Source organism: Pocillopora damicornis, chromosome 10 (assembly GCF_964200805.1).
Source record: "Pocillopora damicornis chromosome 10, jaPocDami1.2, whole genome shotgun sequence".
In the NCBI taxonomy this organism is placed as follows: domain Eukaryota; kingdom Metazoa; phylum Cnidaria; class Anthozoa; order Scleractinia; family Pocilloporidae; genus Pocillopora; species Pocillopora damicornis.
Window position 1 is genome coordinate 15,357,294 of NC_142679.1, and position 27,950 is coordinate 15,385,243.

Consider the following 27,950-nt stretch of genomic DNA (forward strand, 5'->3'; position numbering starts at 1 on the left):
AATTTTGTTGTTAGATAAAATGAAATTTACGCGCTTATCGAAGCATGACGTAAACCTGTGGCTGGTGAAGAAACCATATTTAACGCAAAATAGCTAACAAGTTAATTTAGCGATATTTCATTACGTGAGCACGCCATTAAACAAAGGCATGACCTGGCTAACTCAGAGTTGGTGGTGAATTTCTCATTCGGATTTATCCTTTTTTTTTTCCATATGTTTTGTTTTGCTCAATTTTGCCTGATAGTTTCCCAAAGCACCGCAAACCGAATAGCCAATGTATCCAAAAAAATTTTCGTATAACAGCCGACGCTTATCGTTTTTCGAATAACTGGTTCCAGGGTGAAAGAAAGAAGAAATCATTGTGGCATTGCTCCATTTGATGATCCATTAAAAAAGTTAGATTCCATGTTGCCGTGCGTCTGATAAATTAAAGTATAAGTTTAAAATGTGTTAAGAATCAGAAGTGACACACGAGGTGCAGTCACGCGTGTCACGATGTTATTACCGCATTTTGACCTTCTCTATGATCTATTACTGACCAGATGTACAGCAACATGGAATCTATTGGTTTTAAAAACAATGAAGTAGAATAAAATTGTTAATGGTGACAGCATCCATGCGCTGGTTTCCCAATAGCTCATATTAAAATAAGAACCAACTAGAATGGGTTTGTTATTCAGCTGTTCGTAAAAATCGAATATTGCTTTCGTCGCATTCCTTTTCGGTACAGACAAGACAAACTATGCCAACTGAGACAATGATATCAGTCATTTCCCGGGTAATATGGGCCTGAAAATGGTGAGGATATGGGAGACAAGGGGGCGGGAAAGGAGGTGGAGAGCAGGGTGAGGGTGTAGGGCAAAGACGCTTGTAAAAAGCTCATAATAACAAATCTATCAAGATCTATTAACAAGGTCCTTGCGTGTTGCGTTTAAGTATCGTTCAGTTTGTTCCGGTAGCTTCGCATCTTTTACTTTCCGATTAAATTCACTGGAGAGTTATTGTTTCGATATTTTATTTGAGTTGTATCTTGAAAAGCGTTTGTGTAAAAATATCAAAATTAACCGACAAACAAAGGTAAGTTCTAAACCAACATTCTCATGCAAACTGAACCGTTTTCCAAAGTAAGTTATAGTTTGGTTACTAACTGCATTTGTAATTAAAAGCGCTTAAAACCTTCTTCTAAAGCTTCATGCGTCTTAAAATTCTTTATCTAAGAAAGCAAACCGTTTGAAAACCATTTCTCTGGATGAAAAATTGGACTCTAGCACGTGGGTAGCCAGGTTATCAATTTTTAGTGGAAAAAAGATTGTAGAAAATTCTCCCTCTTTGTAAAATTATATAAACGTACTACTCTTTTCTCTTGATTTTCAATGCATTAATTAATCTATATATGTTGTGTTCTGCAGTTGATGGGATCGCGTGACATAGTTAAATTGGATTTTATTCCATGTTAATGCTTTTTCCTCACAGCACCGTGAATCCTTTTTCAACAAAGATTGGCGAAGTCGACCTTGGATGGTTCAGAATCCCATCCAGTAGAGGCAGGAATACTCTCCTGATCATTTGACGAGTTTTAGAGGGGGACTATATATGTTCAGGCCACTTAAAAGTGAGTAAGTTACCTACTAATTTATATCTACAAGAATGATTAAAAGGTAGTTCAGGTTAATTTTTTTTCGTGGAAAAATGGTTTATTCAAAATCAGAAAGCCCATCTTGAATAATCCTCAAAATTACGTTTGATATTTTCAACAGTGAGTGATTAAAATTAATGTGGCTTCAGCTTACAGGCCAAGCAGATTCATTGACCACACATTCTCTTTGTTTGTAGAATTCTAGCAATTTTTCCCACATGGGGTGAAGCACCAGTAGTTTCTTGTTACCTTAAGGAAAAAAAAAGGGGTTAGTGAAATGATAAAGATAAAATAAAAATGGGAAAAGTGGACTGTACCTCGGACTTACAGTGGAGCTTGACTTTTGGAGTCAGATTTTTCTAAATCAACGAGCTTCCTGGGCTGCCAACAAATGCTTGAATTTGCACTTTCCGCAAATAGGAATTTGAATCAATTTCAGTGCCTTTCAAAGAATAAATCTATTTACATTCTTCAAAGCAGCGGGAAACAGATATGAATTGCAGGAAAGAGCCGATGTCAGTTCCCCATACCGTTAAAACTCTTTCAGTGATTTTACTGGCCACGAAAATCTCGTCCATTTTACGTGTTTCTGCCTAAAGTGTACATGGTATTACTCAACTATAAATCTATAAATGACAACATAACATATTTCTCTCATACCGATGATGCAGAGCCCTTTCCGCGCTCTCGTCAGCCCGACGTTCATTAGATGCTCGTCCGTCAAGAATCCCAAATGTTCACGCAACCAATGCATGGAAGGATCTGGTTCGAGATCATCCTTATTCAGCGAGCGCACCAGAGATAAGATCACGTAATCCCATTCACTTCCTGCGTGACATGAAAGGTGTTGAACATTAGGAGTAGATGTACAATACAATAAGAGGCTTGAGTATTTTGATAATATCGCTGCGTAACGATGAGTAACCACAATCTAATGATTGAAATTGGTCTATATGATCAAAATCCACAAGTTTTAAATGATGATGGCGAACCTTTTACTCTACTGAATTAACTTGAAAATCAAATCCACAGGCTTTTTTTTTCTTTTAATTTTTACTCACATTTTGGAACCGACTTGAGCCTCAAATATGGCAATATTCAATTTTCTTTTGAACGACGTTACAATCGCCGTTCAGCTTAGAAAGAAAAGGAAAATAAAATTATATAAAACAAAAAGGAAAAAATATAAGAAATTAAGTTTACCCTGGCTTTTTATGATGGTTGTGACGGGGATTTCTTTGGATTTTATATTTCCTTCCAGAGCTTTGCTTATTCTTTCGCGTTGTTCTCTATAAGGGGATAAGATAACGACATCTGACGGGGACACACCATTTTTGAAAACCAAGCTTCTGGCAACATGGACCTGACATTAAAAAAAAACTACATAATTTCAGTTTGTTTAATTACTAATTTACATAAAACAGTTTCTTTTGCAGAAACTTGATTAGTTATTAATACAATTTCATGATTTCAGGGGGCCATTGATATCTCATTTGTCCAAGGATTTCCTTATGGTGGTTTCCAATTGCTTCTTCGTCTTCACTAGAAAAGCGAAGAACCAGAAGCGCTTTCTCTTTGCTTAGGTTAAAATTAATTTTGAATTTCTTCCTTTTCTAATGAGCGATGCACATGTCATGTTCTACACTTAAATCAAATTTTGCAACCTGCTATTTGGAATCTTCCACTTAGTTCAAACCAGATCAATGGTTCAATGAAATTAATCTAATTAGAAACAATAAATGGCCTAAAACATTGGTACTACTTGAACTTTAAGCCGATGGTGACTGAATACTACTTACCACTTTTCGTACTTCTTTCTGATTTGACTTGGACTGCTCACTGCTGTGTGTTGTCTTAATGGCTGTACTTTCCTCGTCGCCCTCGACATGGCAAAATGCCAGAGGAACATTTGGATTAGGCCAAAAAGATCGTAAACTTGGGTCATTTGTCGGTACAGATTTGTCTGTTTTCAATTTACTTTCGTAAAAATATTCCGATGGAAAACTGCAAATCTCTTTTTGCTAAAAGAACAACAAAAAGATTTTACTTAAATAGTAGCTTTTACAAAAAGAATATAAAAGAGTAGTAGAAGGGGGAGATAGCTTTCGGCCTTATGTTTACATGCGCTCAGGGTAGGTGTTGTAATTAGAGGCTCTATTCAGTGGTACCCAATCCTTTCATGTTATGTTATCAGAAGTTATTGTTTTTACAGAGGAATATCTCACGGAGTCAAAAATATTTCTCAGCTTTTTCGTTTTTGTATTCTTTCAAAATGCAAGAATGGATACTAGAAAAGAAATCAGCTAAAAACCCTTCTGTGTTCTTCGACTAGTCTTTATTCCTCAAGTCAATAAAAGAGTATGAAAGTCTGATACAGCTAGCAGTGCTCGTCTTCAGGCTATGGGCATGTTGCGAGTGGGTTGTGATAAAGATAGGAAGGTTTGTTAAGGACGGTCTGAAGGCAGATCGCTAAATGTAGGGGCTCATGACTGATGCTCTGTTAATTTAAAGCAAAAAAATTCATCGTGAACAAAAAAACAAGAGGTAATAAAAGGTTTGATTACCATTCTGTACTGAATTTCCAGCATTTGGGCTCGGTCAGAAAGCCTCTCGAACATTGATACGTTCAAACCAAGCGTCAATGCCTGTTGGTCTTTAACAACAGGCTGTAACTGTTTATGATCACCGATTAACACCACTTGCTTTGCTTTTGAGAAAGTGATTGGTACAAGAGATTCAAGTTCCATACACATGCCGCATTCATCAATGATACATTGTTGAACGTTATCACAGGTAGTTACCATCCTACGGCTACCAGCAACCGAGCACGTGCACAGGATAACCTGGGCTCCTGATGATTGAAGTGCCCAAACCTCGGCTTTCCCGATAAGCTGAACATGAGTGAATCAGTAAACAAGCCACCAAATGAGCAAATGGTGAAATAATGATGTAATTATATATATTTATGATCAAAGAAATGAGAGAAAGAAATATAACACCACTAACACACAAACTGACTGATTGACTAAATGAATGAGTGAACGTAATTTTAATAGATGAACTAACTAATGAGTGCATGAATAGAATAATAGACGAATGGATGAATGGAGGCTTGGGTAACTGCGTGGGTGAAAACTCAATGCAAAGGTCTCCTTGTGAACTTAACTTGATCAGTGTTTAAAATATCATACCAGTATATGTAGTTAAATTACACAACTTTCGTTGATTCAACATCTCTCTTAAAAACATCGTGATTCCACAAGAAGCGTTTTAGCTTGAGTGCTCACCTGGCAATATGCAATTACTTCTTTCTTGCTAGTTCTCTCACTTTCCTTCCTATCATACTCAAACTTATTTTCATACATCTCAAGTTCATCAGCATATGGACATGGATATTTTCGAATTATGTGATGAAGCGAAACGTTCTTCAGTTTCTCAGGTATTCCGGTCCCATCGTCAGTAGACTGTTTAAGAGTCTGGCGTTTGTTAGGGATTGGAAACTCAGCCTGTTCTTTCCGATCACTGTACACGCGGATGATATTGAGGCCAGGAACTTTAATCAGGTACTCTTCATTAAACCCAAACGAGAAAAAAGTTAGTTTATCCTTAAAATTTGCTGATTTTAATTTTCATTGGAGTTTAATGGATTGGAACATTTAACAACCGCTGTGTGTTACACCTGTTCTTGTGTTCTACTGCCACACATTTCTCAGAACCATACCACGAAACGCGTGTTTAATATCATTAAGGACTTAGTCAGTAGTACTTTTTCACTCGAATTTTGTTATGAATTAAATGCAAAGGGCTGAAAATATTTATGATTTATCGTCTTAATCATCTCGATGACTTAAATGATTGTAGCAAATCGAAAAGGTGAAGTTTTCTTTTCAAGAAACTTACCGGCCACAACGTCTACTGCCTTGTTGGAAGGACCGCAGTAAATAACTTGTGGTGGTGCCTTCGGTTCGTCTTGACTTTCCAGATCAAAAGTATGGAGGTTTTGCTTGTTTCGTTTCGCGAAACCGAAGGCGATGTGGACACCTGTCACTGTCTTGCCCGTACCTCAAAATGGACGGAGATGCATTCATTTGATCTTTTTAATGACTGAAGTTCTCGCAAAAACAAATGTTATGAGTGATAAAAGTTATCAAACAGACAGACAGGTAGACATAGTAATAGCTAGATTTGTCCAATATCCTTTAGAGAGGGAAATATTTCGAGATGAAACGATTCGTGTTCATGTAAAATAAAGTTTTATTGTCGCCATAATTTGCATCCAATATATCCTCATTGGCTGAGGATTAAGGGCGGGGTGCCTTCACCTTGCATTATGAATAGGTAAGGGAAAGTAAGCACACGCGTTAGGACCCAAGTATTTTAGCTTCTTGTAATTTGAAATGTTAAAGCAATACCTGGAGGACCCTGGATGAGGGTAAACGGCTTCTCAAGAGCACCTTTCACAGCTGCTTGCTGATATGGATTGAGCGGCTTGAATCCGCACTGGGGATAGTCTCGCACAATTGAAATATCAAGTGGAGGCTGTGGCTCAAACCACCCTAATAACACAATGAGTTTGAAAAACAGAGATCCTTTACAAATTTTTCCTGAATGTGCGTTATAATTTTTTGATCTACGTAAACGGCGGAAAGGTCTATCCACAACTTAGTTTGTTGCTTTAAAAGTTCCCATGATGTTTGCCTTTTCTATATAGCCTTTTCTATATAATGCTGCTATGGGAAAATTTACTGATTTTTCCGTGTGTTTGTTTGGAACATATTTATTCGTAAACTTTTCACATTTAACCATTTCCAATTTATTCGAGTTCGTTCAAGTTCTTTCTTTCAAAAAACATATAAAAAAACAACCGTAGCTTTTGGAATAAATTTTGCTTGTTACTCGCTTTCATCATGCACCTGCATGTCGGCACTTTTTCTATTTATCACTGGTGGAATTTTAGGTAAATATAAATGTTAATGGTCTTTCTGGAAAAAAAATTGGTTCTCATGGTAGTTAGCAACTGAGTTTGTACTCATAATTTTAATTTCCTTTCATACGACAGTTTCCACACCAACCTTGCATAGATAAGCAGAAAATTTTAATTAATTTTCCACTTTTATTTCCTAAGCTGCTCTACTGTAATTAAGATAGGTATATTTTCAATGTCAGAGCCGTGAATTCTCATCGAAGTTTCCTATTTTTAATGGCCTCGAGTTTATTGTATCCGTCCTTTCGATTTTGAGATTCTTTTCATCGCAGAAGCAGATGGAAAATTTAAGTAGCTTTCGTTTAACATTTAAAAGAAACATTTTCCGCTCCTTTTTTTATACTCTTCAAATATGGTAGATTTAGAGAACAATGGAACCTCGCAGCAGTTCATATTTAAGCAAGTACTTTGTTAAGCTTTTTCGATTACATACATGACGGCGTGCCGATTACACAGACGACGGCGTGCCGATTACACAGACGACGGCGTGCCGATTACTTGTTTAGCTTTGAATCTGGCATAATGTGCGTTAGAGTGCTCTACGAATAAAGTCTGCTGTGGAACCAAAACGCTGTCTCATCCTTGACGTCCGTATTGGTTCGCTTAAAGTAGATCTCCGTGTGCCAGGAAATCGTGACGAGTTTCCGTTCTCGCGAGTCGAGTGGTCTCTACCGAGTTAATTTCCCCCCGTTTTGTACGTTTCCCGTGAAGTCCAGTTTAGTGCGCGAAAACTTATCGTCACAATACCCCAAGAGGATCAGTAATTAAAGTTAGGACAATTTTTGGTAAGCTTGAGAGTGATCTCCTCGCACATACACCCTGGGGTCATAAACTTTCATTTGTGGCTAGCCCTGAGCTGGTACGTTTTCCGCCTTTTTGCCAGTGACTCGTCCTCTTCCACTTTTCCTTCCATTTTGTGTCTTTGTATCCTATACCCCACTTTGAGAACAGTGCAACAGGTGGCAGGAAAAAGTTGAGGTTGTTATAGCTACTCTTCCATCCGCATTTTGCAGACATTTGTTAAACCTTCCTACCCTATTTCAGTATAATGCCTCATGGAAACTTCACTTTTTTTCATGTTTTATTTTTAAAACAGTTAACGCTGCAAGTACGCAAAACTTAGTCTAAATCCAATGACCACTGACCTTGACCTGGCTCTTTTCCCAAACAAATGGCGTGAGACAGTTTGGATGCATTTCTTAGTTCTTTGAGAGCTGCAAACATTCGTCTGAAGAAAAAAAAGATAAATGCAGTTTCGCTGCTACAGTCTGGCTAGCTTAGTGAGTCTAACTCAATGCCCTTTTTTTGTTTGAAAATATTGTTTTGGGTACTTTTAATAAGCGATTTCATTCAAATTCGTTAATTCAAATGCTCCTCCACTTTAAAATTTCAAAGGGAATATACCGTGTTAAAAATCCGTAGAAATATGCAATGAAGCAAACTTACAAGCCACCGTTAAAAACAATCGAAAACAAAACCATCGAACATCACCAAGGTAGAATTATTCACGTTTCCTTCGTGAGAACAGTAGATTGAAATGCAGGCTGCATAAACGAACGGTGCTATTGTGTACCAAAAATTATCAAAGCATAATGTAAATTGTTGAGAAGATGAAGCATATCCGTGTATTTCGTAATAAAAAAACAAAAGAAATGCGGAACATGAAACCATCCTCTCAAACCAACCAAACCCAAGGGTTGTTTCATCTTGAGCCACACGGTGGGGCATATCAGCAAGGTTCGGACTATCGTTTGCTGTAGTAAACATTATCAAAACGGTTTTCGTTTTTAAGGTAAGGCTCCACAAAGGGAGGCGCTCGCCAGTGATAACTTGGCTTTTTCTCAGTTTTATTTTCTTCAATTTGCTTTTGTGAAATCTCTAAATATTTTTACATTTGCTGAAATTTGTCCTACCAATCATTTAAAAGCCGAGAAAATAGGGCTTGTAAAGGCAGTTTCCTCGCTATTTGCAATTTTTTGTTTCCTTCCTCCTTCCTCTTTCTCAAATTTGGTCTTATGAACTTCTTTTTTATCAACAGGCACTAGGAAGGGCACAAATATATTTAACGGTCCAGAAAATCTTAGGAAATTTAACCGAAGGAACTACGATAAATTTTACTAGAAAGATCCGTACTTTCTTTGTCCCAAAACATTACGTAATGGAATAGAATTTCGCCAAGATCAATATCTGAGCATGCGTAAACTTCCAAATCTGTCGCAAGCATTCGCCATTTAGCAATCTTTTCCGCAGTGTTTTCTTTCCGGTCGACCTTTTTTCAGGCGTAGAAAGCCTATGAATATTTCGAGAAGTTTCCGGAAACCCTACATTTCATCACATAAAAACTGTATTGTGTTAAACTGTTTTTAACACACCTTTTCAGATAACAATCGTGCGATCGCATCGAGCCGCCCACTTTGTTTTGCATTTTGACACTTTTAAAGCTCGGGCAACGTTCGCACCCAGATTCCGGGCGGTAAGGAAACCCTATGTTTCCGCCTAAAGTCACTTTTTTACTGTATCTGATGTAAGTTACCTGTTTGGAAGTGATCTGTGAATGACAGTTAATGTGCTCGGTTGGCCACCACTCAATAGTTCTTCGGGAAACTTCGATGCTGACTGATGAAAGTTCATTTCAATTAACAAAGTGTTTTCTTTGGACAATTCAGCACGTCTTACGACGCAGTGTCCAACCCAGACATTCGATGACACTTCATGGGTTTCTTCGGGTGAATTGCCTTCCAAGGATGAAGTTCCAGCTGCCGTCGGGTCGCAAAGTTGTCCTTCAAGATTTGTATCTATCTGTTTTGAAAGTAATAAAACATTTCAAATTTTAGACGATTGTTATGTAATATCCGTAATGTAAGCTGCTATTCATAATTTGTTTACTGAAGCATACGCAAGACTGCGAAGTATTATATATTATCAGCTGACACCCACCCCACCTGGCACGAGAGAGTAATGGATGAAAGATCACCCTTAGGGCCAAAGTAGATGTAATCATTGATGTGATCGGAATTCACAATTTCACCACAAATTGGGATGCACATACTCAACGCTTGATCATAAGATTTGCCAAACATATAAAAATTACAGTATGTTATAAACACATGCAAAGAACTTGGATCTTTTGATATATTTGTTTTTAAAAATTAGTGTTAAATTTGGTGATGCAAGCAAAAGTACATAGATATCAGCAGGAGTTTAGTAACGGCTTCCAATTGAAGCTTAATACCTATTCAAACCCAGCTTTTAAGAGAAACCCAAGGTTAAAAAACCACACCTAATTCAAAGGACCCAATAAGATAAAGAGAACTCCTCTGATATAGAGTTACTTGGTTATAATTATGTATTGGTATTCACCCATGTACTGAAAAATAACGTCAAGAACTTATTGAAAATTACGTTTTTGAAAGGATATCTGTGATACCTGTGATATGTTCCTCCTACTGGTGGAAGAACGACAGTCTTTATTGAAGTCTTCTCGGACGTGGATGCAAACAAAATCCCCAGGAAAAAACTCGATTTGACGAGTCTTGCAGTATTCGTTGTCCAGGCTAAAAGAACCGACTGGATTTTCACTAGTTCCAGCCCACCACTTCACATGTAAATCGTGTATAGTAAACTCGTCACTTTCATCTACAGCCTCTGTAGCGCTTTCCATGGCAAGAACAGGTTCCCAAGCAGTAATGTAGCTCTCTAAACATGAGTAGCTTGCTCGAGATGCTCGGTATTTTACCGTCGTAGCAAAGCACTCTCTTGGATATTTGCGGTGTTCGATGCAAATGTGGACCTTGGAATTAATCTTGAAAAGCTGAATTTGCGGATGTAACATTCCATGTGTCATGTGGGCACTTAACTGAACGTCTACTACGTCAAAAGTCGCCAGTGACAGTCGCCTTTCATGAAAGTGCTCCATGTTTGAATCGCTTTTCTCATTGGTGCGTGGAGGAAACCGTTTTCTGAGAGCCCTTTGGTGATCTGCTTCAGTCTTTGTAATCAACATCTTAGCTTCTGCATAGTCGTTGTTTTGAACAGCTTCCAAGAGCTTCATCCAGTTGTCCATCTCCAGGCTTAAGACTTCCTTTGTAGCAGCCAATCCTTCATTTAATAGGGAGACAACTTCATTTCTTTCGATTTCTAGATTTTCGATGTAGTCCTCCAAGGACTCACTCTCTTTTGGAGCAATGTATAGCCTTAATTTCCAGATAAAGACTACTTCTGATATATATGGCATGAAATCATATAGGTTGAGATCGCTGAATTTAATTTCCCTCTCTTTTTTGGACAAACGGTCGTATTCTTGGCTCGTTATTTCCAACTTAATGCTCTTATCTTCGATCATTGCGATGACTGCTTTTGTTTCGCGGCTTGCTTCTTTAAGCTTGGCAGCCAAATGGACTTTACTACTTGCACTGTCGAACTTCTTGCTGTTACGCTGAGCAAACGTGGAACGACGACACACCTTAGCCACGTAATCCTTTCGGTATCTTTCTGCACCGTGGTCGTTGGAGATTAAACCCAAGACGAGTCTGTGTACTTGAATGTCAATGTACCGTCGAATGGGTGAAGTGAAATGTGTATAGCCGTGCTCCCCCAGAGAGAAATGCAAACTGTTTTCTCGTGGATGACCTCTCTCACATACATAACAGGACTTTTGCTGAATGCGTTGAAACTGAAGATTTGCAACAGCTAGCTGAGGATAATTTCTTTCTGTAAAAATCAGCTGCTGTAGCTTTGCTTTGTCATCAGATTCTACAGCGCTGCAGATTTCTGACCAAACGGAATCTTGCACTTTGAAATCCGTGATCTCTCTCATTTGGTTATCCTCGGTCATCTCCTTGAGATGCTGGTTGCCGCGGAGAAACAGAGAACACTTGATAAAATGCCCGTATCGACTCAACCAATCTTTCAATTTGTAATCTTTTGGTGGCAGTTGGGTGCGCAGCGGTGCCATCTCCGGAATACTAGCGAGAAGAAGGTGACCTATTTTCTCGTTGGCCAAAATCATCATTTCCTCCACTAACTCATGTGCTTCATAACATTCTGGCTCATCACTGTCTGACCAATGGTCAAAGCTAGCTTCTCGGAGTCTTAATTTTCTTCTTCTTTGCGCTAGGACACTGAGGGCCTGAATATCACTTTCAACACTTTTGGGGAATTGCTTGCGTGAGCTTCGTTGAGCATCTATAACTTTTTGGGCGTCAGGGTAGGTAAGCTGACGGGAGGACGTTACGATTGTGCGTTTGATCTGTGGCTCTCCCAAACATTTTCCATCTTCTGACATGTCAAGAAAAACTGATAAACATAAACGATCTTTACCAGGAAGAAGGCTGCAATGTTTTTCACTGAGATCAGGTGGTAACATTGGAACATTTTGATACTCATTCCCAGGGTAATAGGATATGCAGCGAAACAATGCTTCTTTATCCAAATAGCTACCAGCCTCTACAAAGTAACTCACGTCTGCGATGTGAATTCCTACCCGGTACACAGAGCTCGAAAGCAGTTCTAGGGAAAGTGCATCATCGAGATCCTTAGAGTTTTCAGGATCTATTGTAAATGCTCCTTTAACTACTTCGCGGTTGTTTCTTTCGTGAGCTGGTATTGACCACGACGAGGGGAACTTCGTTCGCACTTCCCTTTTACAATCATCTCTGAATGACTTTCTGATACCATGCTCTGCTAGAAGAATCTCCATACTGGCCTTCCAAGTATATCTTTTCGGCAATTTTCGAATGATGATACCTAAGGGGTAAATGCAATCTGACCTCCACTGTAGAAACTGCACGAGGAACAGGTATTTTCCACTAAGGAATTCTTCGTGGTCCATCTCGCAGACTTTTACTTTCTTCCCGTTTCCCTCGCGCAATTCCTTGTAGAGAGGCACACCTTCAACGCTATCTGCAGATAATATCACGATTTTTGACATGGACTTATTGATTGGAAGCATCAAATTTTGATTGTGGAAATTGACCTTGCAGACAAACTGTCGTTCGTGAGGGCTGATAATGTGATGAAGTACACCTATAAAGAAGATGGACAATAATAGGCCAAAGTAAGACATCTTATTTGCTGAATAATATAATAACTTATGACAACTAGGTCTTGTATCAGCAATATAGGCCTATACCTTGTGGAAAACGATAGGTGTAGTTTCTTGCCCTGTAGTGAAGCTTGCGGTGCACCAGTTTAAGAAAAACCAAACTACAGCAGAATGTTGAACTTACCTACAATTTCCCCCTGATAGCGAGGAACTGCATCAATGGAATTTGACTGATTTTCTGAAATATTGACGACAACTTGATCCATGTCGAAAACCCTTTTAACTCTTCCTTTGATTCGTATGTCTGGTGTTTGCGTGTCTGGCACAGTAGCAAATGCCATGTTGAAGGCCTCGGAGTCGAGATGAAGTGTACTGGCACGATAAGTTTTAGGTTGTTCACGAATAAATTTCAGTAATACCTCTGGGTGAAGGTATTCATCTTCCTTGACTTGTCCTGTTGGCCTATTATGTCGATTAGAATGCTTTTGATGATACCCGAAGTTTACCAGGCGAGCCTGTACCCTACCCTTAGCATCAAAGGAGAATTGGTAGTCGTCAGACGAAAGACCAGATAAACTGGAATTTTCTCGACTGCTTCGATTGTTGTGTTTGCTTCCTTTGTCGAAATCGTTTGTCACTTTGTATCCTTTCCGGTTGATCGACTCTGCATTCCTCAGCGAGGGGTATTCCTTATTCTTTAGTGATCGTTGAAGCTCCCTCTCCTGGGTTTCTTTTTTTGTGGCCACGAGTGCTTCAATTACTTTGTCAAAGGAGCTTGGAAGCACTGTTTCGTCTTCACAACCTTCCCGTCGAAAGTCTTCAAAAGGGATTAAATTACTTAGCTCTGCGTCATCTTCGTCTTCTTGGTGTGGAAATGAATCACCTTGCGAATATTGTTCCAAAGACCCATCAGTTTTACGCTCCTCTTCGTCTTTAGATGAAACCTCTTTTACATTTAGATGATTCTTGGGACAATCTGTTTTACTTCCTGACACGATCATTAGACTAACGAGACTGTGTTCAGCTAAACTTTCTTCTCCCAATTCGATGGTTTCCGTATCTTCCGCACCTCGCGAGCGATCGCATACAAAGGGTTTGAGGCCTCCATCGCTACTTGGAACGAAAACAGCTGCTTCAGGGTTTAGAGAAATCTTAGAAAGAGGGGTAGCTATAGCTTCCTCTATCGCTGTATATGAAATTCCAGACAGAGATCCATCTTGGTCACATCTTCTGATAAAATCCCGCCAATTGCTCCTACAGTCACCAACAGTACACAAGGAGACAGCATCTCCAACGACTGCTACCAAAGACATAGCTCTGGTTACCGCCGTGTTTAAGAGCTTCGGGTCAGAAAAGAACTCCCAGTAGAATCTTTGATCATTACGTTTGTGAAATTGAGGGAATGTGAGGGATGTGCGTACAGTGCTGATGAATAGGGCACGGAATTCTTTTCCTGTGGTATAGAAAATATATGTGATATCATATTTTGTATTTGTTTGTTATCGTTTTATTCAGTATAAACCAAAATTTCTGATTCTTAGCTACCTTGGACGTTATAGATTGTTTCCACTGTGACTTTCTTAAGCCCCTTGCCTTCCATTCTGAGAGCTTGTCGGATTAATTGAACCTGTAAGTGAAAACAGAGATGAATAGGAAAATCTGACTTATTGCGTCAAGTGAGGCTAATAAGCGATACCCATCATATTTTTAAAATATTGACACAGCTACTCAACGACATTCAGCTTTATATTTTGTGTCTTGATCACTTTTTCGTTTTCTTCAAACTTAGGCTCACTGTGAGAAACCAGAGTGGAAAAGAACTGCTACCGGTTCTTCTTAATGCAAAAGGGCACTTGTTACGAAATGGTCATGAATGCATGATAACACACTGATCAGCTCAGTGTGTTGACCATTTTAATGCCCTGCGATCAGCCCAACTTTATTTTCTTCATGGACTAATGGTTTTAAATGGAACAACGATCAACCTTTACTCATTAAAAGCTTTCACAAAAATTACCTGACTTAGATATGCCGAGACGACGCCAATTTTAGAGAGATCCTTTTCTTTCCACTGCACTGGCCAGTCACCTGCGAGCTCCTTGACTCTCTTTACAATTTCATCTACTTCTACTGTGTTTATGTACGAATTCTCTCTCGCTTCTTCCATTCCGGACACAGAATAGAATAATAATGGTTTCAACCTTGGGTGTTGAGGTTCTTCGCTCCTCGCGATCAGCCCCTCTTTGTAGAAGTTATGTGAGGAAAACTGCAGAATTTTTGGATGACAACGATAGTTTTCCGTCAGAATTACCACATTGCAATTTGACGGTTGCTCTGCGCTGTACAAGTGATCAAACAGTCTCTCAGGGAGCGACCTCTGCAGACCCCAAGCACGAGCATGATTCGAATACACTTCAGGACTCATCTGAAAATAATAATAAAACAAATTTATGAAAAGCATTGCAATCGGAAGTGAATCATATATGTGCATGGTCATCCCAATCATTTCAACAAAATTAATGGTTAAATAATTGCTAATGGTACTAAGAAATTTACCAAAATTTGACTGTCAATGATATTTTTGTTATTTCTTAATGTGTTATCACTACCATAATTGACCTGCCTTAAAATGAGCTCTAAGAAGGGACGTTAGAACTGAAAATATCTTACTCCAAAAAAATTAATTGAAAACCAGTGATAACAAAATTGTACCTGCATATGATCTCCAGTAAAGACAACCTTTGTATTTGGTCCAGCTAACGCGAGTGGTATTAGTGCCTCAGGTTCCAGGGCTTGGTAAGCCTCATCAATCAAAATATGTGTAAAGAATCCATGGTTTAATCGAAGCTCTAGAAGATGCCGTGATACAGCTAGTGTGGCGATCACAACACGATGCAAAATAACATCCTCTCTTGTGGGAAGTACATAGGCGCCGTCTCTTATAAGGCCATACCTCTTAGCTATATCTAAATCAGCATTTAATCTAAAATTGTGCAAGATACAGGTGTTAAACTTTTTTCCGGACGTATTCAGGGCCGTAGCCAGCATGAGGCGAGACGAGGCAATTTTTTTTTTCTTTTGAAGAAACGTTTAATTGAGAAAATAATCCCCAGAAAAATTTGATTTGTTAAAAGAGCATTTCTGAGCCTCTAAATTTCAAAAAATTTATGGGGGGGGGGGGGGGGGGGCGGGGCGGCATGCCCCCAGACCCCCCTAGCGGCTCACGCCTTTGGCGCTCGAAACATGTTTCGTCTTGTTCTGAAGTCTGGCTACAGCCCTAGTACTCACAAACACAAAAGTAAAAGAAAAACAATGAATAGCAATGCAATTTTGAACAAAGATGTACTTCTGTTAAATTCCCGTAAGGTATCCTAAACCTGGATCTACACGCAAACTTTTGAAACATATGATAGGCAGATCAAGAGATGGGATAACTTGGTTTCATCAATTGAGTTGATAATGTAAATTGGCCACCCTCTATAGTTTCTAAAGCGGAATTTTCGTGTGTTCGCCTTTCGTAGAGGAGAGTGCGTTTTCGACAACTTTAATTGTTTGAATATCTTGTACTTTGTTGCCAGTACCATCTAATTTCAAGAGATTGCGTGTGAAAAGTAAGGTGTTACTTAGTACCTTCTCTTTGTTTGATAAATCCTTAGCGGCTTGGTCGCTTTCAGTCCATTATGCTCTGTCAAGTACTCGTGCAATAGCTTAACGTGTATATCGGCTGCGCTGTTTGTATGTGTGCAAAGAAGAACACGATTGCTTTCTCTTGTCACCAACTCACGGATTGCCTGATTCAATGTAAATGTTTTGCCGGTACCAAAAGGTCCAAAGACAACAAGCGGTGATGATACATCTTCAGGAGCTAAAATACGCTTTATCACCTTTCTTTGGCTATCGTTGAGCTTGGGCTCCAAACGTTGCCAATTAGAGAGATGAACTCCCTTCAAAGATAACAAGGATACATTCTCGACATTAGTCCTCGGTGACGTAGGTGGTACGTCACGAGTGACCAAACGAAAGTTTTATATATGACAATCACCTATGCTAAAAGAGATATCAACATTATGACAAAATAGTGTCAAAATCAGACCAATATCAGTACCAAAGTTGCAGTTACCATTTAGCTAGGTAAAAAAGCACACGAATGTATTCGAAATGCATATGTCGAAACATCATGCTCACATTACCCCTACATGAGAACAGCCCATATATTTCTCGTTGCATTAGAGTTAAAAAGAAACTATCTACCTCTTGATCGACACGCAACATTTTCTTTTCTGGAAAGAGTAATTTAAGATGAACAGGTCCCAGCCTATCAATTGCATCATGCCATTGACAAAGAGACTCCCGATTGAGCTGCAATTGTGCATCGATTGAAACTTTACCCTCGTCAGTCAATTGCAAATCTAAGCAAGTCTGGGAAGACAGCTTCAAAGTCACATGCTGTGATTCAATCTCGACAGTTTCAACTTTTGCCTCGTACACATTCCTTGAACTGCCACTAGTTAGCCGAAGCCAAGCATACTGTACAACTCTAGTCAGAAGTCTTCTTGCAGCGTCATCTAGGTGGGGGGATCTTTTTTGCTCGAGCTTCAGAACACCAAACAACTCGCCATCCACGGCGTGTGTGAGTCCTGATCTTTGGTTAGCGACGGTACTTTTGCAATGTAAGGTCACATCGTTAAAGGCAAACCTATAAATCAATGGAATTGTGTTTAGTTTACTTAGAGCATCGTTTTCTTCTCCAACTCTTTAGTCTTAAAACGGTTGACTATTAATATCATTCCTTTATTCTAGTCAAACAGTTTAAGAAACATTATTGCTTTACAGGAAAACTTATTGATCGTAAGTGTACGCCGCAACTATTCAACACATTCTAATGAAAAATACTAAGTAAAAAGGATACTAAGGTTCCTCAAGTTTGAAATATTATAACGAAAACAAGTGTTGGAAATTAATTTTTTTGTGCTATAGACGTTCCTTCGTTCTTCAGAAATGACTTCCATGTTAAGTTTGTAAAAAGCGACAAGGAGTTGTGAAACTGATCAGCAAGTAATGTTTTCTCCCACCAAGAAATAATTTCAGTAACAGATCATTAGCATGCAGCTACACACCTGGAAATTGCCTTTTTAATAAACAGCTCTTCAGTAAACAATAGTTGATGCATCACTCTCCTGTATTTTTCCCTGGTTAGGTTTATCTCCGTTATTTGCAATGGAAGAATATTCTCAATTCTCTCTGGTAACCGGTATCTTTCTTGTAGCAGGAAATCCTGATCACCCTTATTAATGGATTCTGGGTGCCGGACTATTTCCACAGAGCCTTCCGTCCAAACGGAGGAATTCAATTTTAGCAACTGCCTCATCTTTGAGATTCCACTCAAGGCACCTTCGCTAGCAACATCCACGTTTAATCCTTGTAATAAATGCGGTTTTCTTTCAAAATCAAATTGAAGACATTGTGTAAACGTCCCGTAAAACTTTGTGGTGTGGAAGGAGACGGTGACAGCAACTCGAATTCGGCCTTTCATCTGGTCAAAAAAACTGGGAAGGGTGTAAGACCAGCGCTCTTTAGGAGCGTCACGGAATTCCTCTACGTCCCCGGAAAGGCCTTTAATTTCAGTAAGGCGATAGCACCCGTGGTATCGATGAAGGAGATCAATTTTACGCAGCTTTCCAACTTCAGCTATCTAAAGAAGGATAAAAAAAATACAATTGTAGAAATGGTGAACATTTTTCTCACAAAGTAGCAAGAAATCAAATGCAAGTTAAACTCAACCAAATAAAACACAGTAGACAAAACATACGGAAAGCAATAATAAATATGGTTAGTTATAGCTCTTCAAGATGTGTACACGCGGTCTTTTAACAGAGTCGCTTCCTTCATAAAAATGTCCATCTTAAAATAAACAGCTATTGAGTCACTTGTAATACAAATCTTTGAAGGAGATGACAATTTTTCTTATTTGCGTCTTTTACCTCAAATGTGAGGGTAAAAACCCAGTCAAATGTGTGGGTGCTTTCTTCCTCGTGCCTTTGGATGATCGTCACTATAGTGGGTTTATCACACGTAATCTTGACACCTGGGAGAGTGTAAACCATCTAACGTGAAAACGAAGTGAATTAGAATAACACCAGGAGGAGGGTTAGCCGTTTATCAAGTAAACGAAATGGATAAAAGTGACATGAGAGAGACGATAAACCATTCACCCAGAAAAAAGAACGGTTAAAAACGGCACATGCTTAGGAAAGTCGCCTTGTCTTCCACAACACGTGTGCAGTCCAATTTTTAGAGCACGCAGTCAGAATCTGTTTTGCATTTGAAATCAATGAATTTAAAACCAAACTTTGTTTGGGTTCGTCGCTATTTTTGCTTATTTTGTTAAAGATCTGGTATATTTCAGCGCTTTTCCCCTTCTATTACATACATAAAGGAGACGTACCGATTTTATTGAATGGTGTAAGATGGTAAATTTTCAGGGGAGCAAAACGTCTTAGTATACTAAGCACCTTGATTCTTGAAATGCTGTCATCCCTTTCCACCTCTTTTTCGCGGTTTGGCTCCTCTTTCCTTGTAATTGCCATTTCTTCATTTTTGCAAACTACCCACGATCTCTGTTCTACTTTTCTGAGGAAAGAACGTTCCATTTCTACATAAATCACCTATTGTTAGATATAGAGTAAAAGGAGAAAAGCAGAAGATGGCCTAAGCCTATCTCTCTCTCTCTCAGTTAAAGAGAACAACCTGAGCATGTGGTTTAAGCATTCTTTGACCTTGGGACCAACACCCTGAGCCATTGGACTACTATCCTGCTTGCTTTTGCATTGGTAGCGTGTCGTTGTAACAACAGTTAAAATAGACTTGAAAAAAATGCTAAGTAGGTAGATCATTATTATTTAGATGAAAAAGCATACTACCCAGGGTTTGCGCTTTTTCGAGAAGCCTTTAGCTTTTTTTCTGTCGTGTGGCGAAAGACCAAGGACCCCTTAATGAGTTCCTGAGGCTTAGAATTGTTTTTAAGTTCGACCTCTTGTTGCAGTCTGTAATCAAAGGTGCCATTCTCTGCAACAGAAATGTCAGCGTAAGTTAGTTTTGTAAAAGCTGAAAACATCGTTTACTCTTGCTGCTGACGATTATACCATGGAAAAAAAAAGCCAACTTTATATTCATCCTTGGGTAAAAGACAACAATTCATTGCATTTTGATGAGTACATGGTACTGTCTGGTACAAGCTGATCTGTATCCCTCTCACTCTTACTTTCGATGTCATTACCTCTCCACCAATCATTTTAGGTTACATGAACAGAATGTATGTAAAATGCCAGACATTGACATACCTGATTCTCTCGCAAACGTCCAGAATTCTAGTTCCTCCCGACCATGTGCAAATGTGCATGGTTTCTTTGGACATTTCTTCCCATTACTGAAGTGCCAACAGAGTCGAAAAGGAGTATACAATTTGACACCCTTTGGATAGGGCCTCATTACCTGCCGTTGAGATTTTGGTGTGTCATTAGTGTGTACTGACGATTTCCTTGCCTGATATGTGTCTGAATTACGTTTGAAAGGATGTGTGGAACCTCGTGATATTTCAGTAGATCGTGGCAGAGATGACCAGTCTCGTCCAGACTTCGATTGACTTTCAAGTTTCTTCCACTCCTGTACTTTATTTTCTTGACCGACGCTTTGAAATTTGGTTTTGATAGATGATCTTCTATTCTGACCCCTGGGTTTAACTGCTGTCCATCCATGATCTGTTTCACTCGATGCACCTACAAATTCATCTCCATCTGAGCTACCGGACTTAGCTTCAACCACTCTATTTAAAGAAGGGGGCAGCAAACTCTTTTGTAATTCCTCTTGTTTGATGAAATTCTCGCCGTAGTCAGGGCTAAATCTTTGAGCTGGCGTAAAGGAATGCGACTGATTGCTTGAAGACTTTTTACAACTTTCTCGAGGGTTTTCTCTGATGCCATCATTAGCATATACTGTTTGAGAAGGAAAGGCAACGAGGAGGCTATTACTACTACTTTCCCAGTGCAGCATACTTTAACCGTCTCAAAGCATTCATGACATGAATTCCTGTTTAAACTTGTTAATAAACTCAAGCTTATATTTTATCTGAACTCTTTGAAATTAATTGATCTCAGTTTAAGGGTACGTACAATGAGCTGTTGTAGATGATAGCTTAACTATAAATACATTACTATAAAAGTCACTCCACTAAACATTCTTATAACAAGGCAACCATATACACAAGCAGCAAGAGACCCACCTCCAGATCTAAAAGCTTCAATCGCTAGCGATATCAAGGTGTGATCATGAGTTAAGGGTCGAATATTTTTTTCGAAAAGCCTAGGTAAAATATGGAAACTAGTCACAACAAAGATATGCAAGGAGAATTCATGTGTTTTCTCTCACCCTCCTTAACTTTGGTCTTTTTGGATCTTTCGTTCTTTTTTATTTCCTTAGGTCTTGCTCCCGATTCAATAACTTCTGTTGAGACCAAGTAAACGAATTTAAATGTATGAGGCTCCTCAAAGCCAATAGCTTAAAAAAAATGTCTAGAGAAATCGGTTAAATATTAAGTAATCACATTTAAAACAGATCATGAGGTTCATGTTTCACAATGGTCATGTGCGGTTCAAATCGAATAAAAGATCAACATTTTTTCAAGTCCCAGTATGGAACTATGCATACCTTTAAGTTTAACTTGTTTCTCACCAGTCTCTTTTTTGGTTCCTGAGGCTTCCATTGCTTGTGAAAAAGAAAATCAAAATAAAAATATTAACAGTTTAAGAGATTAAAAATTATCACATTATCATGAGGAGGAGGATTGTCGCAAGTCTGTTCGCGGGTAAGTTGTGAAAGGTATAGTTGAGCAAATTCGAAATCGATAGTCACCCTGTGATATTTATGTTCCAGCTTAGGCGTTAGGGCTGCAAAGTCAATCTGTCGACTTCCAGACCCTTAGTACTCTCATGAAGTCAACCGTATAGAAACATGAATACAATGAGAAAGGAACTAGCAACGCAAAAAAAATTGGATAGTTACTATCAATATATATATAGAAATGTTTCGTGCAAATATGATAAAAAATATAGCATGCACCAAGCATTTCACACATTCCTGAAACTAGAATAAGATTGGAAATTTAAACATGATAACATACTCAGAATAGTTAGTAGAGACCTAGACATACCTACTTTTACATCGAAAGATGGAAGTGATTGTTTTCCAGCTAATTTCACCTTCTGCTTAGGTAAAAAGCATTAATAAAATCAAAGTCTTTCTTTCCCAATTATATTGTTATAATGTTGGCAATTCACAAAACAAATTTAATAATTTTTGGGCTGGGCTGCAAGCTCAACTTGATGATGATGATGATGATGCAGCGGTGTAGACTGAGAGGGGTCATTTTTTTATGAATTACATAGTTATACGTTAGGAACTGAAGGGAAGCAATAACCAAAAAACGGACGAAGGAACAAACAAGAAGAAGAAAAGATTAAAAATCAAGGAACAGACAAAAAAAAAAACAAAAGCCAATAGGAAAATGTGATTTAAAAGATATTGCAAAAATAACGCTTGATTTATTATGAGTTTTGCTGCCAGCTCTGCTTATGAAATTTAATTTCATCTATAAAGAGAAAACAAACCTCGCGTTGCTTCTGCTCTTGATAAGTTTCATCTGTCTCAATTTTTTTGCTGATTTCCTTTCTAATCGTCTCTTCCTCCTGAGGGAAAAATATTCCACGTCAGTCAATCAGTCAATGAATAAATAAATCATTCGACATTGGAGAGCATCAACCGACCAACACTGATGTAGATCTTGTTACTGTTCTTGTACCTTAGTCACTCAGTTAGCCATTATTTCCGTCTTTCCACCCATTAAGGCTTCCATTTAATCTGTTTGTCCATCAATTGAGGCACCAATCAATCCATCCATCCTATCCTCCAACCTACCTACCGACCTACCCATCTACCTTCCCACAGAAAGACAGAAAAGGAGACGTGGGTTCTCAAATCACGGAGGAGAAAAATAACTATATTTCATCTGATAGTCCAGGCATAAAAGAAAACGCACTTCATATATTCACATATGAACAGACGCAGATACAAATAAATGAGGTGAAGTAAACAACTCCTTACTTTCAGTCGCCGGAACTGTTCCTGCTTTCTCTTCTTCTTATTCATATTCTGTTTTCAAAAATTAATAAATATGTAAAAAAGCAAGAAACAACAGATAAGACAAAGCTATGTTTTACAACTCCAGCACAAGGTATCATTTCAGGCCTTAAGATCTCATGTGACATCTTAATAGTGATACCTTTTTGTCTTTGATTTCAATCAAAACCTACCGATTTCTTTCCAGGTTACTTTAATTCAGGATCTGTAACGTCATTTTCCTGTAAATTTAACACCATATTTCGTAAGGTCGAACAAAATTTTTGAAAAGATGGTGGAAACCACGTGTGCGTTCTCCTGTCTAGCTGACTGACTGAAAGCACAAACGAACGAACAAACCTCTCTCTATCTTAGATTTTGTAGCACTTGCTTCAGGGCACGCTGTTATGTCAAGTATAAGTACCCAAACCATTTGCGATAAATTACTTTTAGGTAGTTTGTTTCTTAAAAGAAACAAATCGAGCAAAGCAGTGCTATCTCCCTCTCTCTCTCGAGACCCTACAACCATAACCTTATTTCTCTTTATCTCTTAAACCGAGCTGAAGCAGACTCAAAGCGACAAAGTCTGTGACGGCTTGCGCTGAATCAATACTTTCATAAGCTTAATTTAATTTTCCGTCATTTTTTTGCCTTTCCTATAATTTTTTCGAACAGGTTGATGAGGTTCAGAGTACTCACTCTAAATTCCCCTAGTAGCATTTTCTCTTGTTTAGAGCCAAAATTATGATCAAAAGAATCATTTTATTGCGATTCGTTCAAGGAGAATCGAGGTTCTTGAAACAAGATTGAATAGAAGGGAACTCGTCTGGTAAGAATGCAATACATCTGAATATCTAGAGAAGACTATCTATTTCAGAAACTCTTGCCACAAGAGCTGGAAATTCTTTTCCTAAGAACCAGAATGAACCAGAATGAGAATTCTTTTGGGCAGGCAATGAAGCAGGGGAATGTTTAATCGCAAATCTCACAAACAGAATCGCAATTTCAGAAACTCTTGCAATAAGATCCCGGAATTCTTTTTCTCAAGAACGAGGATTCGTTTTGGCAGGCAATGCAAGAGTGTTCAATTACAAATCTTATGAACTTAGAGGAATCGCAATTTCAGAATTCATTAGATGAGAGGCAGAAACTCTTATAACCAAAATCTTATTAAGTTAACTTTTATTGCTTGTAACTTTGATAATTACAGACCAAATTAACTGATAAAGTCTGTTAAGCTTTGTTACATGAACGATTCCCTGGGAAAAGGAAATATGATGTCGTAGCCGCGATAATTTACATCAAATTTTCGTGTGAACATCCACAACACCAAAATTAACAACTTTAGGAGCTAAAGACTTATCTGGAGGTTTAAGCTGTTCCAAAATAGTCCTTAAATTTTTGTCATTGGAATCTGCTATACCAGCTTACTAAGAAACGCGATCGATATTAAGCGCTTGGTAACCGCCCTATATCGGATTTCGGTTACGTGGGCTCAATCAACGTTTTTAATGGCTTCCGGAGAAGTGCACCGAATAATACGATGTCGTTGCCTTGTTGCGATCTCATATGAGGAAGGAGATTTCAGCGGCCAATACTTCCTGCCGCTCCAAGTTTAACTTGTATGTTAGGAGGGCATTAGGAGGGCGTTAGGAGGGATTCATATAGAGTGTTCAATAGGAATATTCAGAGTGTCAGGTGGGTTCTTGTTACAATAATTCAGTGTCAACTGTTTGCCGGAAGGTCCAAGAAACTGAATCCTGCTTGATCGGACTTAACCTTCATTGGAAACATGCTGTTAACAAAGCTGTTAGAGTTAGGGACTTATTGAACCCTGTTAATACTCTACTGATTGCAGGACTGACAAATTTAATTTCAGTTGCAGAACTCGAGGTTAGGATAAATTACAACTAAATACGGGCGAATTATGCGCTTAAAGGCTTCGGGCCCAAATTAAGCTGTTTTTGCATGATTCAAAATTGAGCTTTCCCCTTCCCCTTTCAATCATGTTTGTGAACAAAGAAGTATTGGACTGCTTAGCTAGAGGAGGGATCACATGGAAGGATTAGGGGTTGCAACTGGCATGCTATTAATTCATTGATGTGCAACAACTGCTTTGTTGCAGATTGTAAGAGTCAATGAATGGTATGAGGTATGATGAAGGAATGATATACTAACTAATAAACAAAGAATGAGACATCTAGATAAAAAATGAAAGTTATCAATAATACAAATTGAATGTTGATATAGTTGTTCATTGATGATTTGATGTATTCATCACGTTGTTATAAATATGTAAGTTAATTATATTTCAAGCTAATTGTGTGTTGAAAAATATGATATTACTATAGGATACAAAAAATGAGGTGATAAAAGGTGAATGTTTTCGATACAATAAAAGTTGATATAGTTGTTCACTGATAACTTGATGCATACATCATAAATATGTGAATTAATTTTATGCTGTGTTGATTGTATTTTAAAAAATGAAACCAAATAAAATGAGATTCTTTTCAGTATAATTTACTGTTTCAGAGGAAAATCAATCCTTTCAATAACTAAAAAAAAACCCATTAAAGGCGTAAGATTCTTCTCAATAGCATATTCTGACCTCAGAAGAGCTTTTGAATGGGATTCTTCACACAAGAAAAGTCAATCTCTTGTAAAGAACGATCTATTTAAAAAGGAACATTCATTCTTGGGTGAAGGACAAAAACTGTCATGAGGAGATTCAGAAACTACCATGCTTCCAAAACAAATATTATGTCTTCAGGAAAGAGTGGTAATCCTTCTGATGAGCTTGCTTAAAAAATGAGATTCTGCCTATATGCACATTATCTTGGGAGGAGAGGAGCGTTTCTTCTCGGAAGAATACATCATTAACCAATTCTTGGCAAAAGAAATTTGTTCTTGTGAGGAAAAACTAGTATTCCTCTAACAATTAAGAATCAGCCATACATGAGATTCTTCTCATAAGAATTCTTAATCTTGGGAGAAGACCCACATTTCTTTCCTTAAATGGATATTACCTTGGGTTGAGATGATTGTTTCTTCTCAGAAGAATACATCATTAACTGATTCTTGGCAAAAGAATTTTGTTCTTGTGAGAAAAACCTAGTATTCCTCTAACAATTAAGAATCAGCCATACATGAGATTCTTCTCATAAGAATTTTTAGCCTCGGGAAAAGACCCACAATTCTTTCCTTAAATATATATATCATCTTGGGAGGAGAGCAGTGTTTCTTTCAGAAGAATACCCCATTAACTGATTCTTGGCGAAAGAATTTTGTCCTTGTGGAAAAAAAACTAGTATTTTTCTAACAAAAATAAGACATACATGAGATTCTTCTCATAGGAATTCTTAATCTTGGGAGAAGACCCACATTTCTTTCCTTAAATGGATATTACCTTGGGTTGAGATGAGTGTTTACTCTCAGAAGAATATATCATGAACTGATTCTTGGCAGAGGAGAGCAGTGTTTCTTTTCAGAAGAATACCCCATTAACTGATTCTTGGCAAAAGAATTTTTTCCTTGTGGACAAAACTAGTATTCTTCTAACAAGAATAAGACGTGAGATTCTTCTCATAGGAATTCTAAATCTTAGGAGAAGACCCATAATTCTTTCCTTAAATGGATATCACCTCAGGAGGAGAGCAGTGTTACCTTTACAGAAGAATACCCTATTAACTAGTTCTTGGCGAAAGAATTTTGTTCTCATGGGGAAAAAACTAGATTTCTACTGACAAGAATCAGGCATGCACGAGCTTCTTCCCATGAGATTCTTAACCTTGGGAGAAGACCTACAGTTCTTTCCTCAAGAACCATATTTCTTCTCTTCAGAATTATAATTCTCCTCTGGGAACGAAGAATGTGAAATGATAAATTCTTCTCTGAAGAGACACGAATCTTTCAGAAAGAATTTCATTTCTGTTGAGAAGAATTGAATTTAAGAGTGATTTGGAGTGACTGTTAAGGTCCTTAATTTGTTGCCCATTTTAAGAACTAAATCATAAGCTTAGTGCGTAGTTACTCTGCACACATGCCGACCCAGAACTGGCGAGGGACATAAATTAATCCTCCAAACGCATCAAAGCGTACAAGAATATAGTATGGTCCCATTAAATTTGGAAATAAGAACATAAGTAAGCGTTAACGTCTTTGTTTTCCAAACATCGTCTTTCATGAAAGATCATCGGGTAAAGATTGTGGTCGAGAAAAATCACAAAATTAATTATTTTGTGAAAGCGAAACCTGCTCCTCGTGTATCTTGTCAATGGGAAGCTGAACATGCCTCGTCGTGAAATGTCTTATTATTCCAGTACCTTAAAAGTTGTTAGTTTTTAATCAAAAGGTGATTATCTATTCGTTTTACCCATCCATCAGTTGTCTCTGGTTAAAATATCACAGTTTATTGACTTCACGTACCAAAATTTTCGTTCACGGTTTTACAGTCACATTATTTCCACGGGCCAGTCAGTTATTTGCATCCGTCAAGACCCGCAAAATTACTATGTTACTCGGTACTTACCACTTGGAATGCAACTGTCAAAATGATTGCCTTGGCTTGTGCATCTTGAACAACCGAAGTGCTAGGCGACTCTTATATCGGCTGCGGCAAAGTTTTCAATTTACGCAATTTTAAATGTATTGTAAACATTACTCTTACGTCACAATATCCAATTCTAGGAAAAGCGGAAATGTCGCCTGTCTATGAATTTTTAATAATGGGTTTGTTTTGTTTGGTTTTTTCCTTACTCCGCTGACTGAGTTGTACAGGCACGTACTAAGAATTAAGACGATGACAGTGCGAAAAGCTATCACATTAATGCAACTTTTGGTGATGAGGAAACTTTCGTGATATTTTTATTCTTCTCCAATTGAGGCAAAAGCTTGATTTCTCGGAGTATGCGAACTTATAATTCGTGGATTACTTGTTCGACAGTTCTCGGAAAAACAACGGGATACGCAGAAAACATGCGGGTCGACTCTATAGTATTTATAAATAGTTCAAATGTCTAACATGATACGGAAATATAGGCCTGGGTTTAGTTATTGGTCAAGTAATTTATGTACTGAATTGTTTGAGTCAAAGTGGAACAGAGTGCGCTGGCAAG

At 38.2% G+C, this 27,950-nt stretch overlaps 1 protein-coding gene across 8 annotated transcripts; it reads right to left on the reverse strand.

Moving 5' to 3' along the window:
- Nucleotides 1–998: 998 nt before the first annotated feature.
- On the reverse strand, nt 999–27,502 carry LOC113671230 (3'-5' exoribonuclease HELZ2). 8 transcript variants are annotated; one of them, XR_016180331.1, is made up of 29 exons: nt 27,365–27,502; nt 23,028–23,075; nt 22,819–22,866; nt 22,326–22,403; nt 21,869–21,923; nt 21,367–21,423; nt 21,088–21,171; nt 20,004–20,654; nt 19,584–19,728; nt 19,176–19,293; nt 18,645–18,767; nt 17,781–18,355; nt 16,915–17,359; nt 16,294–16,607; nt 15,376–15,646; nt 14,681–15,088; nt 14,209–14,290; nt 12,848–14,116; nt 10,048–12,644; nt 9,154–9,419; nt 7,766–7,848; nt 6,049–6,192; nt 5,537–5,748; nt 4,924–5,204; nt 4,201–4,527; nt 3,436–3,657; nt 2,840–2,999; nt 2,297–2,464; nt 999–1,885 (listed from the first exon to the last, which is right to left on the reverse strand). XR_016180331.1 is itself a non-coding variant. In XM_089184505.1 (29 exons), the coding sequence occupies exons 3-29, from the start codon at nt 22,861–22,863 to the stop codon at nt 1,782–1,784; spliced, it is 9,231 nt and encodes a 3,076-aa protein (XP_089040631.1). In that variant the 5' UTR covers nt 22,864–22,866; nt 23,028–23,075; nt 27,365–27,485; the 3' UTR covers nt 999–1,781. The 8 variants fall into 8 exon arrangements, 5 of the variants coding, with proteins under 5 accessions (XP_089040631.1, XP_089040633.1, XP_089040634.1 ...); XR_016180330.1 differs by having other exon boundaries at nt 2,840–3,016; nt 5,537–5,698; nt 27,365–27,494; XM_089184505.1 differs by having other exon boundaries at nt 5,537–5,698; nt 21,869–21,920; nt 27,365–27,485.
- Nucleotides 27,503–27,950: the final 448 nt, after the last annotated feature.

Excerpts from the sequence above, each read along its gene's own strand:
- LOC113671230 (XM_089184505.1), bottom strand. The coding sequence starts at position 22,863 with ATGAATAAGAAGAAGAGAAAGCAGGAACAGTTCCGGCGACTGAAA. Across the intron at positions 21,172-21,366 it reads GAAACAAGTTAAACTTAAAG|TCTCAACAGAAGTTATTGAA; the intron begins GTATGCATAGTT and ends TCGTTTACTTGG. Across the intron at positions 19,729-20,003 it reads GACGTTTGCGAGAGAATCAG|AGAATGGCACCTTTGATTAC; the intron begins GTATGTCAATGT and ends TTTCTGTTGCAG.